Consider the following 15,941-nt stretch of genomic DNA (forward strand, 5'->3'; position numbering starts at 1 on the left):
ACTAGCTCTGCAGATGACGAAGAAATTGAAGAAATGTATGATGAAATAAAAGAAATTATTCAGATTGTGAAGGGAGACGAAAATTTAATAGTCATGGGTGACTGGAATTCGAGTGTAGGAAAAGGGAGAGAAGGAAACATAGTAGGTGAATACGGATTGGGGCTAAGAAATGAAAGAGGAAGCCGCCTGGTAGAACTTTGCACAGAGCACAACATAATCATAACTAACACTTGGTTTAAGAATCATGAAAGAAGGTTGTATACATGGAAGAACCCTGGAGATACTGACAGATTTCAGATAGATTATATAATGGTGAGACAGATATTTAGGAAACAGGTTTTAAATTGGAAGACATTTCCAGGGGCAGATGTGGACTCTGACCACAATCTATTGGTTATGACCTGTAGATTAAAACTGAAGAAACTGCAAAAAGGTGGGAATTTAGGGAGATGGGACCTGGATAAACTAAAAGAACCAGAGGTTGTACAGAGATTCAGGGAGAGCATAAGGGAGCAATTGACAGGAATGGGGGAAATAAATACAGTAGAAGAAGAATGGGTAGCTTTGAGGGATGAAGTAGTGAAGGCAGCAGAGGACCAAGTAGGTAAAAAGACGAGGGCTAGTAGAAATCCTTGGGTAACAGAAGAAATATTGAATTTAATTGATGAAAGGAGAAAATATAAAAATGCAGTAGATGAAGCAGGCAAAAAGGAATACAAACGTCTCAAAAATGAGATCGACAGGAAGTGCAAAATGGCTAAGCAGGGATGGCTAGAGGACAAATGTAAGGATGTAGAGGCCTATCTCACTAGAGGTAAGATAGATACCGCCTACAGGAAAATTAAAGAGACCTTTGGAGATAAGAGAACGACTTGTATGAATATCAAGAGCTCAGATGGAAACCCAGTTCTAAGCAAAGAAGGGAAAGCAGAAAGGTGGAAGGAGTATATAGAGGGTCTATACAAGGGCGATGTACTTGAGGACAATATTATGGAAATGGAAGAGGATGTAGATGAAGATGAAATGGGAGATATGATACTGCGTGAAGAGTTTGACAGAGCACTGAAAGACCTGAGTCGAAACAAGGCCCCCGGAGTAGACAATATTCCATTGGAACTACTGACGGCCGTGGGAGAGCCAGTCCTGACAAAACTCTACCATCTGGTGAGCAAGATGTATGAGACAGGTGAAATACCCTCAGACTTCAAGAAGAATATAATAATTCCAATCCCAAAGAAAGCAGGTGTTGACAGATGTGAAAATTACCGAACTATCAGTTTAATAAGTCACAGCTGCAAAATACTAACACGAATTCTTTACAGACAAATGGAAAAACTAGTAGAAGCCAACCTCGGGGAAGATCAGTTTGGATTCCGTAGAAACACTGGAACACGTGAGGCAATACTGACCTTACGACTTATCTTAGAAGAAAGATTAAGGAAAGGCAAACCTACGTTTCTAGCATTTGTAGACTTAGAGAAAGCTTTTGACAATGTTGACTGGAATACTCTCTTTCAAATTCTAAAGGTGGCAGGGGTAAAATACAGGGAGCGAAAGGCTATTTACAATTTGTACAGAAACCAGATGGCAGTTATAAGAGTCGAGGGACATGAAAGGGAAGCAGTGGTTGGAAGGGAGTAAGACAGGGTTGTAGCCTCTCCCCGATGTTGTTCAATCTGTATATTGAGCAAGCAGTAAAGGAAACAAAAGAAAAATTCGGAGTAGGTATTAAAATTCATGGAGAAGAAATAAAAACTTTGAGGTTCGCCAATGACATTGTAATTCTGTCAGAGACAGCAAAGGACTTGGAAGAGCAGTTGAATGGAATGGACAGTGTCTTGAAAGGAGGATATAAGATGAACATCAACAAAAGCAAAACAAGGATAATGGAATGTAGTCTAATTAAGTCGGGTGATGCTGAGGGAATTAGATTAGGAAATGAGGCACTTAAAGTAGTAAAGTAGTTTTGCTATTTGGGGAGCAAAATAACTTATGATGGTCAAAGTAGAGAGGATATAAAATGTAGGCTGGCAATGGCAAGGAAAGCGTTTCTGAAGAAGAGAAATTTGTTAACAGCGAGTATAGATTTAAATGTCAGGAAGTCGTTTCTGAAAGTATTTGTATGGAGTGTAGCCATGTATGGAAGTGAAACATGGACGATAAATAGTTTGGACAAGAAGAGAATAGAAGCTTTCGAAATGTGGTGCTACAGAAGAATGCTGAAGATTAGATGGGTAGATCACATAACTAATGAGGAAGTATTGAATAGGATTGGGGAGAAGAGAAGTTTGTGGCACAATTTGACCAGAAGAAGGGATCGGTTGGTAAGACATGTTCTGAGGCATCAAGGGATCACCAATTTAGTATTGGAGTGCAGCGTGGAGGGTAAAAATCGTAGAGGGAGACCAAGAGATGAATACACTAAGCAGATTCAGAAGGATGTAGGTTGCAGTAGGTACTGGGAGATGGAAAAGCTTGCACAGGATAGAGTAGCATGGAGAGCTGCATCAAACCAGTCTCAGGACTGAAGACCACAACAACAACAGCTATGTACATTGGCAGTGTATTACATTACAAGATTTCCAGGCAAAAGTGGCTTCATGTCAGGGGCAGAGTCCCTTTCCACGACTTGGAAAACACCAAATACGTTGCGAAATTCACTCACCTTTGAAAAGAGCATTAAGGAAAGATTGGCCCATTGGCCCATTCTCTTCGGACAGGACGAAGCTTCCTTCCCCCCAGTACTGGAAACAGTTCCTGACCCTCACATCATACGTAGTACACGCTCGCAGATGCAAACAGGAAATGATGTTAAAGGGTGTGTGATGTGTTTGATAACCAATGAGAAAGCAGCAGACTGGTGATTGAAGCTAATTACCTCGTGTCTCTATCATAAGTCAGTTGTATGATGTGCAGTGCACTTTCACAAATAATAATAATAATAATAATTAGGACATGCAGCAGTTATAGACTAAATATAAAAAATCCTCACTTTGGCTTCTCAATGCTTAACACAACCACATCGTCACATGGCATTTTTATCTGAAAACATCTCAGAGCGTAAGAATATTTTGTCAAAATCATCAAAGGTTTTAGTTGCTTGATGGATTGCTTTTAATGCTATTGGTCTCCAGTTCATGTGCTTGACTGTTGATTATTTCATATTTGAGCACTATTTAACTCTGTTAATTAATAATGTTGCTCTCAAGCAGAACTGAATTCCAATAACCAGTGCGTGAGTGCTAAGAACCCTAAGGTGTTTTAACTGGCTGTGTTACTTGTTCTTGCATGTAAAGTGGATCCTCAGGATTGGTATTGCCTATGTTTGTATTGCAATATTTTTTCATCAGAGTAAATTACTTTCTTAAATGTATGTACCTTCACAATAATTGGTTCATGTATTTCTTTTGTTACAGCCAAGAGTGCAAGCAGGAATGGGATGCAGAGGAAGTTGTAGAAAGCTGTGATACAGGTATTGTCTACTTGATGCCGTTTGTCCATTTCCTATTACTTACGAACTGTGTAGGAACTCTAACGGGCGTTCTAATTACCTGACTGAGTCTAAACCATTGGTAACAAAGAATACTTGAAAGTGATGAATATAGTGTCGTGGGAAATAAAAGTTAACTCAACACTTACAGATGAAAGCTTAATAGTAAATTTTCATTAATGTGTTTGGAACGCAGGAGGGAGAGGGATAGGTAAGGGATCTGTGCTACGAGTCATCGAAGGTCACTAGCAGATGTCCTCGCACTTAATTTATACCTTAACAAGTCTATACATTGATATTATTAATGGGATCTGCCTATTCCGAATTCCTGAACATTGTTTGACCCCAGTTAGTTCGGAATAGTGCGGCTATACTGTATACTTGTCTCGTAAAGTTGTAGTATGGACACTAAAGGCCTCAGTTCCATGCACCCACAGACATATGACCAGTCCCCTAGGAGGCTCACCACTTCTTGGTGGGTTCGTGCTTGGCTATCTCGGGGCCCCAGCCTTTGCAGCATTTTTTACCTTCTGTGCTGCATGTCTATCCTCTTGCTATTCTTTTTCCCCTTCCTTTGGGAACATGTCTGGGGTGTTATTGGGAATGTTCTGTGTTGTCTGTTACTGATGCAAGAACAGTCTCACCTTTGTTTTTCGCTCCCCTTTCCTTTCTTTGTTTCCCTTCTCCTCTCATTCCTCCACTTCGGCATTTGAGGTTCCTCATTTTCTTCTTCCTCCCTGTGTGATTCTGAAGGCCGGCCCATGCGCCTGATGCATAACAGGTGACTGGGTAACACATAATTCCCGGCCCTGGTTCGACAAGTAGAGTTCACGCATTACTTCTGGTACTGGCCAGTCCCAGGGAGGGCTGATTGCCTTAGCTGCAACCTTCCCAAATTGCTGATTGGTCCCTGTGTCAGGTATTTGGGAGGTGTGAACAATCACCTAAGGCAGGTGCACCCCCTTGTGAAGGGGGCCCCAGTTGTAAGGGGAATGCCATCAGAGATGCTGGCAATCGTGGGGGATTTTCTCACAATGAGGCAATCATCTTCCCAATCAATGTCTATGAAACGTAAACATAACGAGGCTAATCATTCAGAGACTCTTTCTGCTGCACCATGGTTCCTCGTGGTCTCACATACTAAAGACAGTCAGTCCTTCGCCATGGTAAATCCATTTATTATTCAGAAAGGTGTTGATGCAATTGCTGGCTCTGTGAAATCCTGCTCTTGTTTACAGAATGACACTTTGCTTTTGGAGACTACTTCTGATTCTCAAGCACAAAAACTGCTTACTACCTCGCTTCTCCACGGCTACCCTGTTCATGCCCATAGAAATTTGAATACTTCCAGTGGTGTAATTTACGCTAGGCTGCTGGACGGTCTAACCGAAGGTGAAATCCAATCTTACCTCTCTGATCAGGGTGTCATTGCTGTCCATCATGTAGTGAAAAAGGTAGATTCCTCCTGAGTGCCCACCCGCACTCTTTTTCTCACCTTTGATACAGTGGTGCTTCCGTCCAAGATCAAAGTGGACCATGAAATTATCACAGTCCAGCTGTACATTCTGAACTCAATGCGCTGCTATCAGTGTCATTTCATCCACACTAGAACATCTTGCTGAAGCCAAATGTGTAACCTGTGGTAGGGATGCACATGAGTGCGATTGTCCGCCTCCTTCTCCTCAGTGTATCAACTGCAGTGGCGCCCATGCCGCCACCTCTCGGGATTGTCCTGTGTATGTTGATGAGCGGGCTGTCAAAGAGATCCAGGTAAAGGAAAAAGTGTGTTATCAAGTTGCTCACAAGTTACTGGCTAGTCGCAAACCCTGCGTTCTCCCGTCTGGCACCTATAGTTCTGTTCTTGTTACCCCTCGCTCCATGAAGGACAGGCCACGCAGACATGCAACCTCCAATTCAGCTCATAGGTTGTGAAATCACCCAGTGTCAAGGTTGTGACATCCCCCTGTCCAGCTGTGCAACAAGCCATCAAACTCTCACCTCAAGGGTTGAAGTCACCATCCCCGTGAAGACTTCCTCTGTCCCTCTAGCCAAACAACACCCGAGTCTTCCTCTAACCAGAAAGGCTCAAAGAAGTCCACCAAAGGCAAACATTCTTCTTCTTCGCCAACTCGAAGATCCTCTTCAACAGTGTCGCCACGTGATACCTTTGCCCGGCTGGCCTCTGTGTTGCTGGTGCATGCCACTAACAATTTTTCAGCGTTGGACTCCACAGACTGACCACACAACCAAGCCGATGCTTCTGTGGACCCCATGGAGCAGGATCCTCCTGCTTCTGTGCCTTGTAGTTGCAACTCTTTACCGGCTGTCACTCGGCAGCCCTCGAGGTGACACCCCTACATCTGTTCCTCGTCATGACTCTCCTGCAATGGAACGTTCGCAGGCTTCAGTCTCTCAAAGAGAATTTGTGGCTGCTTTTAGCATCACAGTATCCCCTTGTGCTCTGCCTTCAGGAAACAAAATTTCACCCTCACAACTCCTTTGAGCTTTCACATTTCTTACCGATTGGTTTTGACCTTCCCCCTGAGGTTGGCATTCAGTCTCGTGGGGGCATCGTTCTGCTCATATGGGATGACATTCATAGTCATCCCATCTCGCTGACTTCAAGCTGTTGCAGTTCGCCTTTTCCTTCCCCACCAGACTTTTTCCCTCTGTACTATTTATGTCGCTCCGTCATTTGATGTCACCAGGACAGACTTCCTTCAGCGTATTGGGCAGTTATCTCCCCCATTTTTGCTACTCGGTGACTTTAATGCGCATCATCCCCTTTGGAGTTCTCCCAGGACCTGTCAGAGAGGTGCCCTGTAATCAACTTAACTTCTTCTGCCCTAACACTGGAGCACCCACTTTCCTTTCCGACTCCTCACACACCTGTTCCCATTTGGACCTATCCTTCTGCACTGCTCAGCTTGCCCCTCGTCTTGAGAGGTCCGTTCTTTCTGACACCTACTCGAGCAACCATTTCCCGTGTGCTATCCATTTGCTGACTCCTACCCCACCTGCATGCACACACAAATGGCAGCTTACTAAAACTGACTGGCATATTTACTCTTACCTGGCGACCTTCGAAAAGAACACGTTTTCCCCATTTGTGATGACCAGGTGGAATATCTCACAAATGTTATCCTTACTGCTGCAGAACTTTCCATTCCACACACTTTCTCTTTACCACGTCGTGTCCCAGTCCCTTCGTAGTCTGAGGCACGCTGCGACGCAATTCGCACACTGAGATGGGCTCTTTGCATTTTTAATAGTCATCCTACGATGGCAAACTGCATTCAAACAGATGCAGGCAAAGTGTCGAGGCATTCTTCAGGATATCAAAAGAGCTAGCTGGATTTCATTCACTAGTTCTTTTAACAGTTCTACCCCTTCCTCTGCCATGTGGGCCGACCTCCGATGGCTCTCTGGGACCAAGATCCATTCCCCAATTTCTGGCCTGACAGTAGCAGACGATGTCATTGTGAACCCTATTGCTATCTCAAACACCTTGGGCCACCATTTTGCGGAAGTTTCGAGCTCTTACCACTATCAACCTGCCTTCCTCCTTCGGAAATGAGTGGAAGAGGCTTAGGCAATACTCTTCTCTTTACTGAAACATGAGTGTTACAATGCCGCCTTTACTATGAGGAAGCTAGATCGTGCTCTCAGTTCATCCTGGTCCTCCACCCCAGGGCTAGATGCTATCCACATTCAGATGTTGCAGCACCTTACCCTTGTGAGCAAGCACTTTTTGCTTAACACATACAACCGCATCTGGGTGGAGGGCACAATTCCTGACGCTGGTGTGAAGCCACCGTCGTACCCATACCTAAGCCCAGTAAGTACAAAAACCGCCCAGTAAGTACAAAAACCTTCCTTCTAGCTGCTGCCCCATCTCTCTTACTAGCTGCATTTGCAAGGAGATGGAACGTATGATTCATGCCCTGCTGGTATGGTGGCTCAAGTCTCGCAGTTTACTGACGAATGCACAGTGTGGATTTCGAGTGAGGCATTCTGCAGTTGACCATCTCGCTACCTTATTCCCCATGAATGGTTTTCTGCGGAAATCGGACTATGGTCATGTTTTTCGATTTGGAAAAGGTCTATGACACCTGCTGGAGAACTGGTATCCTCCATACTCTTTACACGTGGGGCTTCCGTGGCCGCCTGCCCTGTTTCCTTCAGGCATTTTTAAAAGACCAAGTTTTCAAGGTGCACGTGGGTTCTGCCTTGTCAGACACCTTTAACCAGGAAAATTGTGTGCCTCAGGGCTCCGTCCTGAGAATTGTCCTCCTTGCTATCGCCATTAACCCTATAATGGCCTGTCGCCCGCCGGGCATCTCTGGCTCCATTTCTGTTGACGATTTTTGCCACCTATTGCAGTTCTCCACAGACCTGTCTCACTGAGTGGCATCTTCAGCGATATCTTCATCGTCTTTACTCCTGGAGCATTGACAATGACTCACTTTTCCACACTGACAAAACAGTTTGTATGAGTTTCTGGCGACGCAATTGGTTTCTTCCACCATGTTTACATCTTAGGCCTGTTGCCCTTCCATTCATTGAAACTACAAAATTCCTGGGGTTCATGCTCAATAGGAAACTCTCTTGATCGTTCCATGTGTCTTACCTGGCAGCCCGCTGTACCTGGTCCCTCCCTCAGTCTCCTACGTGTCTTCACTGGTACTTACTGGAGTGCCGATCGAACCACCCTCCTCCGTTTGTACAGGTCCCTTGTGCATTGAAATCTCGACTATGGGTGCTTTGTTTATGCACCTGCACGTCCATCCCTCTTACGCTGTCTCAACACTAATCACCATCGTGGCATCCATTTGGCCTCGGGCGCCTTTTACACTAGCCCGGTTGAGAGTCCTTATGCTGAAGCTGCCGAACTACTGCTGTCCTACCACCATGACTTTCTCCTCAGGAGGTATGCATGCCATTTATCTGCCATGCGTGGCCACCCATCCTATGCCGCATCCTTTGATGATTCCTTTGATCACCAGTATGGGGCACGTCCCTCTTCTCTGTTGCCTCCTGGAGCCCGCTTTCGGCACTTGCTACAGCGGCTTAACTTGTGCAACTTTCCCGGTGGGTGTGAACTCTTCACCGCCCTGGCTTCATGAAGCGGCCCGTGTTAGCCTTGGCCTTCATTCTCTTCCTGAGGAAACTACTCCAGCCTCAGTCTATTGCCTTCAGTTTCATGACCTTTTCGTGTCACTTTGCAGTAGTACCTTTGTTTAGACTGATGGCTCTTGGACTGATTGTGGAGTTGGGCGTGCCTTCGTCATTGGCACCCAAGTCTTTCAGTATCGGCTTCCAGCTGCTCAGTATTTACAGCCGAGCTCTCCACCCTGTATCAGGCCACAGAGTACATCCGGTGACACAGCCTTTTCAATTGTGTCCTCTGCTCAGACTCACTCATTGCCCTTCAAAGCCTATGTGCGCTGTACACTGCCCATCCCTTATTGCAGCGGGTCCAGGAAAACTGTCTCTTGCTCACTCTTGGTGGAGCCAGTGTGATGTTTCTGTGGGTTCCTGGTCATGTCGATCTGCCAGGAAACGAGGCTGCTGACGCTGTTGTCGAGGCTGCAGTCCTCGTACCTCAGCCTGCAAGTACCTATATTCCCTCCCATGATCTCTGTGTTGCTATCTGTCAGGAGGTGGTGTCCCTTTGGCATCACCAATGGTCCTCCCTTCACGGGAATAAGCTCCGGCTTATTAAGCCTCTCCCAGCAGCTCGGACGACCTCCTCTCGGCCCTCCTGCCGGAAGATCATTCTAACTAGGCTGCGTATTGGGCACTGCCTTTTTAGCCATCGTCATTTGATAAGTGGCAGAGCCTCAGCTCTTGATACACATTGCGCACAAGTTTTAACTGTGTGCCACTTCCTGATGGAATGCCGATTTTTTAACCATTTACGTTCCCACTTGGGTTTGCCATCTGAGCTATCGGCCATTTTAGCTAATGACGCGCGGGCTGTCGACTGCATTTTACTTTTTATCTGCCAAAGCAATGTGGTGAAGGCCATTTAATTTTTAGTTCTGGACCTGCGTTTCTGTATGGTGTCTTTTTTTAGCCCTTTATCCACTTAACTGTTTTTAGCTGTCTCCTGTTATGTCAATTGGGACTGACTTATAGTCACTTTTTAACTCTTCTCTGTCTTTGTGTTCTATAGTTTTGACTTGGGCATGTATGACCCCATTTGTTTTATGTGCCCTGAAGCAAAACAAAACCAAAACCAAACATATGACCAGCCACAACAGTTAAGAACTGAAAATTGTTCCATTATGAATTGCAAGGTGTGGCTGCAAGAATTCCCCAATTTATGAGGGGCATAGCTCCAGGTCGTGGAGTAGCGTCTTTGGTTACTAATCAAAACATCCTCAGTCCCGGGTCCGAACCCTGCCATCTCTTCAATTTTGACTGAAAATCATCAGCATTGGTGGCTGAAGACTTCTGGGATAAGAAGTCATCCTCATTCTGTCAATGGCCTTGTCAAAGAGGGCGGAGGAGCAGACAGAGGTCCAGGGCACTCTCTTGTCCTTGGGGTGGGAAACTGCCTCTAAAGGTGAAAGAATCGACGATGATCAATGGTACGAGGATGCAGAAGGCAATGGAAACCACTACATTAAAGACACGTATGATGCATCAGCAGGAAATGTGGCCTGTCATTGAAAAAGTGTCATGGTAATCTCTCCATTGGCAAAAGATACCGGAATAGTCTCCTTTTCAGATCTCTGAGAGGGGCTGCCAAGGGGGAGGTTACCACGAGAAAAAGATTGAATTACCAATGAACGGATAACATTTCATGAGTTAGGGTGTCGAATGTCAAAAGTTTGAACTTGATGGATGTAATCTCCCCCTTCCTTCCTACTTACATCTGTTGTCCACATTAAACAATTTCCAGTCCAAGTAATTAATAAGCAGTTCATGAAGATTTGAGAGAAGCAAAGATTACAATAAACTTTCTAGTTCACCTAGCGAGTCATGTTGAGATGGCTCCAGTTCTGCATGTCTAGGGGTCTGAATCTTAAAGCTGAAAATCTCACATTAGGTCCTCACAGTTGGTTTGAACCAAATAAATCTGAAGATTGTTATTGCAGCAATTTTTCTTTTTTTATGTAATTATATTTTCTCACATTTTAGTATATCATATAGTATTTTGATTTTTTCATGTTAACAAAGCTGAAATTATATTATTTGCATAAAAATACAAGAATATGTCCAATCTCATCAGAGACAAGCTTATGACCTCCACACTCTGTGGAAATAACAGTATTCTCAATTTTTCTCAACAAATTAATTTCTAGTAGTTTCCATTACATTATTAATTTTGCTTATTATTTCATAAATGAATCCATAAATAAACATAGTAAACTGTACAGGACCGTGTAATTGTTGTTGTTGTGGTCTTCAGTCCTGAGACTGGTTTGATGCAGCTCTCCATGCTACTCTATCCTGTGCAAGCTTCTTCATCTCCCAGTACCTACTGCAACCTACATCCTTCTGAATCTGCTTAGTGTATTGATCTCTTGGTCTCCCTCTACGATTTTTACCCTCCACGCTGCCCTCCAATGCTAAATTTGTGATCCCTTGATGCCTCAAAACATGTCCTACCAACCGATCCCTTCTTCTAGTCAAGTTGTGCCACAAACTTCTTTTCTCCCCAATCCTATTCAATACCTCCTCATTAGTTACGTGATCTACCCACCTTATCTTCAGCATTCTTCTGTAGCACCACAGTTCGAAAGCTTCTATTCTCTTCTTGTCCAAACTGGTTATCGTCCATGTTTCACTTCCATACATGGCTACACTCCATACAAATACTTTCAGAATCGACTTCCTGACACTTAAATCTATACTCGATGTTATCAAATTTCTCTTCTTCAGAAACGATTTGCTTGCCATTGCCAGTCTACATTTTATATCCTCTCTACTTCGACCATCATCAGTTATTTTATTCCCTAAATAGCAAAACTCCTTTACTACTTTAAGTGTCTCATTTCCTAATCTAATCCCCTCAGCATCACCCGATTTAATTTGACTACATTCCATTATCCTCGTTTTGCTTTTGTTGATGTTCACCTTATACTCTCCTTTCAAGACACTGTCCATTCCGTTCAACTGCTCTTCCAAGTCCTTTGCTGTCTCTGACAGAATTACAATGTCATCGGCGAACCTCAAAGTTTTTACTTCTTCTCCATGAATTTTAATACCTACTCCGAATTTTTCTTTTGTTTCCTTTACTGCTTGCTCAATATACAGATTGAATAACATCGGGGAGAGGCTACAACCCTGTCTTACTCCTTTCCCAACCACTGCTTCCCTTTCATGCCCCTCGACTCTTACAACTGCCATCTGGTTTCTGTACAAATTGTAAATAGCCTTTCGCTCTCTGTATTTTACCCCTGCCACCTTCAGAATTTGAAAGAGAGTATTCCAGTTAACGTTGTCAAAAGCTTTCTCTAAGTCTACAAATGCTAGAAATGTAGGTTTGCCTTTTCTTAATCTTTCTTCTAAGATAAGTCTTAAGGTTAGTATTGCCTCACGTGTTCCAACATTTCTACGGAATCCAAACTGATCTTCCCTGAGGTCCGCTTCTACCAGTTTTTCCATTCGTCTGTAAAGAATTCGCGTTAGTATTTTGCAGCTGTGACTTATTAAACTGATAGTTCGGTAATTTTCACATCTGTCAACACCTGCTTTGTTTGGGATTGGAATTATTATATTCTTCTTGAGGTCTGTGGGTATTTCGCCTGTCTCATACATCTTGCTCACCAGATGGTAGAGTTTTGTCATGACTGGCTCTCCCAAGGCCATCAGTAGTTCTAATGGAATGTTGTCTACTCCCGGGGCCTTGTTTCGACTCAGATCTTTCAGTGCTCTGTCAAACTCTTCACGCAGTATCTTATCTCCCATTAATAATATAATTTAATTTAATAATATAAATTTAATAATATAAATTTTAAGTGTGCCAATAATTCGTAATTTAAAATGTTTCAAAAAAAAAGAAAAAAAAAATAATAATATAACTATACCATACATTCAGAACTAGTACTTATCGATTATAACATAATGTGTATAAAATTAAGTGAAAGTTTTCAGAAAAGCAACTGAGATAATATTGACCTGTTCAAAATTCGAAAAATAATACTGGTATCTACAACTACTGTTGAGGAAAAGTAATACTAAAGGAGGATGTCTTGTTACATAGAGAAACGAGAAAATCTGAAAAGGAAAATGCTAAGGCTCAGTCTAGATATAGTGGAGGTCAGTGAAGTGGAACAGAAAGAAGTGAAGGATTTCTGGCCAGATGAATGTAGGCTAACGTCAACAGCAGCAGAAAATAGTGTAATGGGAGTAGGATTCATTATGAATAGGAGGGTAGGACAGAGAGTGAGTTAATATGACCAGTTCAGTAGTAGGGTTGTTCTCATCAAAATCAACAGCAACCCAACACAAGCAGCATTAGTTCAGGTGTACTTGCCAACGTTGCAAGCAGAACATGGAGAAATAGAGAAAGTATATGAAGATATTGAAAGTGCAACTCAGTGTGTAAAGGGAGATGAAAATCTAGTAATCATGGGGGATTGGATTGTGGTTGTAAGGGAAGTACTAGAAGAAAGGGTTACAGAAGAGAATGGGCTGGGTAGTAGGAGTGAGAGAGAAGAAAGGCTAATTAAGTTCTGCAATAAATTTCAGCTACTAATAGTGAATTCTTTGTTCAACAAGCACAAGAAGAGGTGTTTTACTTGGAAAAGGCCAGGAGAAATGGGAAGATGTCAGTTAGATTACATGATAGTCAGACAGAGATTCCGAAATCTTATAATGTGTACCCAAGAGCAGATATAGACTCAGATCACAATTTAGTAGTGATTAAGAGTAGGCTGAAGCTTAAGAGATTAGTGAGGAAAAATCAATGCCCAAAAATTAGGATACAGAAGTACTAAGGAATGAGGGGATACACTTGAAGTGTTCTGAGGTTATAGATACTGTGACAATGTATAGCTTAGTAGGCAGTTCAGCTGAAGAGGCATAGACATCTCTACGAAGGGGGATCACAGAAGTTTGAATCAAAGACATAGGTAAAAATAAGGTAACGATGAAGAAACCATAGATAACACAAGAAATACATCAATTGATTGAGGAAAGAAGGGAGTACAAAAAAAAAGGGAAATTCAGACATACAAAAATACAAATCACTTAAGAATGAAATAAATATTAAGTGCAGGGAAGCTAAGACAAAATGGTTGCAGGAAAACTGAAGAAATCGAAAAAGAAATGATTGTCGGAATGACTGACTCGGCTTATAGAAAAGTCAACAACCTTTGGTGAAATTAAAAGCAAGGGTGGTATAATTAAGAATGCTGTTAAATGCAGTGGAAGAGCAGATGTTCTCATTCATCCACCGTCAGTGGTAGGAGCTGTAAGAGAAGTGTTCCACATCGCAGTGTGGTATACTGTTAAATTTCTGGTAGTGTACATTCCTAGAAGAGTCAGTCAGCATGTTGCTTCTTCCTGTATATTGTTGTTGTGGCCTTCAGTCTGAAGATTAGTTTGATGTGGCCCTCCACTCTGTCTATCCTGTGCAAGCCTCTTCATCTGTGCAACTTCCATCCATTTGAACCTGCTTGCTGCCGTTGAGCCTCGGCCTTGCTCTACAGTTTTTATGTCCAATTTCTTCCATTAACAAATTGATTATTCCCTGATACCTCAGAATGTGTCCTACCAACCGACTCCTTCATTTAGTCAAGTTGTGCCACATTTTTTTTCCCACCAGTCAGTTCAGTACCTCCTCATTAGTTATAAGAACTACTTACCTAGTACACTTTTCTCCTGATGACAACATCCTCCTGAGTAGTTCCCTCCCAGGTACCCATCATCAATAAGTAATACAGTAGAACTTTGTGCGCTTGAGAAATGTAACGGCTGTGATTTTTCCTCGTTTTCTGCCATTTGCAGTACCTTAGTAAGTAGACCATATTGTCTAATGTTTCAAGGCTAGATCAGTAAACCATCCAGAGTAGGGTGTTCCAGTGTTGCCCCATGGGCCAATGGGTTCCATGATGCCTTCATAGTGCTTGTGGACAGACATATACAGGTACTGTAGGCTATCTGCTAGGTGGTCTTATTTCACACATTCTTCACATATGTGAGCTGCTCGGCTGCCCCTGCCTAGAGCACGTGGCGAGTGGAGCACAATCACATACACTATGGTCTGGCTGCAAGACTGTTCGCACGTGACCTGTTTGTCTACTCCTGCCTACCTGTGCCCATGCCCGCCATTGGGTACTCGAGCTGCAACAGTCTAATTCAGACTGTCATCCCTGCAACTATTGAAAAGGCTGCTGCCCACCTTCAGGAACCACCTATTTATCTGGGCTCTCCACAGATACACACCTGATGTACGAGGGCCAATCAACAAACACTGAGACTGATTTTTGCCCGTTGTAACTACAGTGATAGTTTCCTATCTGCACTATGAATATTTGAAAAGAGTGAGTTTTTATGCATAATGTCCATAGGCAGCAGCACTCTCATTTCGGTTGTTTGGTAGTAATACTCTATTTTGTAGATGCACTTTATATTTTTCGTAGCAAACAATGGAGGGGATGCGAGAGGAGCAGTATGGCGCAATAAAATTCTGTGTTCATTTAAACCGTACAGCCACTGAGCCTTACGAAAAGCTGCAGCAAGCATACAGTGAAGATGCACATAACTCGTGAAACAGTGTTTAGGTGGTTTGAGGACTTCGAAGGAGGTCAACTTGCCTATGTTAAGCAAAGTGAACCTGGTGTTTTGGCTTTTGCTGTGATTGTAGTCAACATCATCACAGCGGCTGTGGTTTTCCGTGAGCATCGGCAGATAACATTACGAAACCTCATTGAAGTGTTGAGAATTTCATGTGGAGTGTCTATGACTATGCTTGATGATCTCCGTGTGACTCGTATTTGTTCCTGTAGGTGCCATGTCTGTTGACTCTCGAACTAAAGGCTGTGCGAATGGAGACAAGCCGTGAGGAGCAGTATCTCTTTGCTGATGGAGGGGACGTGTTTCTCAAATCGATTGTCACCAGTGATGAGTCGTGATTGAATCTTTATGGTCCTGAAGGGAAACAGGCCAGCACAGTGTGGAAACGTCTAGCTCCACCGACTCCAAGAAACGTGAAAATTGTTCCATCTGCAGTGTAAGTGATGGTAATCACATTTTTTGACTGTCATTGAATGATTTGCCAGCATACAGTTCTGCCTCACCCTACTATTACTGTAGCATACTACACGTCAGTATTAGCTAAACTGAGGAAGCACACTGCAAAGATACAAACAGAACTTACTTGGACTAGGTGGTGGCTTCATCATGATAATGCACGGCCTCACGTAGCAAATCAACTCGTGTGGTTTCTAGCTCGATTTGACGTTACCTGTGTACTGCATCCACCTTACGGCCC

The 15,941-nt window shown here is 43.3% G+C and overlaps 1 protein-coding gene across 5 annotated transcripts in view; it reads left to right on the forward strand.

The window, feature by feature from the left end:
- LOC124551374 (gastrula zinc finger protein XlCGF57.1-like) overlaps window positions 1-15,941 on the forward strand; it is a 109,899-nt gene that overhangs the window by 49,584 nt on the left and 44,374 nt on the right. For all 5 annotated transcript variants that reach the window (XM_047126414.1, XM_047126416.1, XM_047126419.1 and 2 more), the window contains one exon: window positions 3,417-3,472. In XM_047126414.1, the coding sequence (XP_046982370.1) occupies window positions 3,417-3,472 (56 nt within the window). The remainder of the gene's footprint in view (window positions 1-3,416; window positions 3,473-15,941) is intronic.

This window comes from Schistocerca americana, chromosome 9 (genome assembly GCF_021461395.2).
Source record: "Schistocerca americana isolate TAMUIC-IGC-003095 chromosome 9, iqSchAmer2.1, whole genome shotgun sequence".
Taxonomy (NCBI): Eukaryota; Metazoa; Arthropoda; class Insecta; order Orthoptera; family Acrididae; genus Schistocerca; species Schistocerca americana.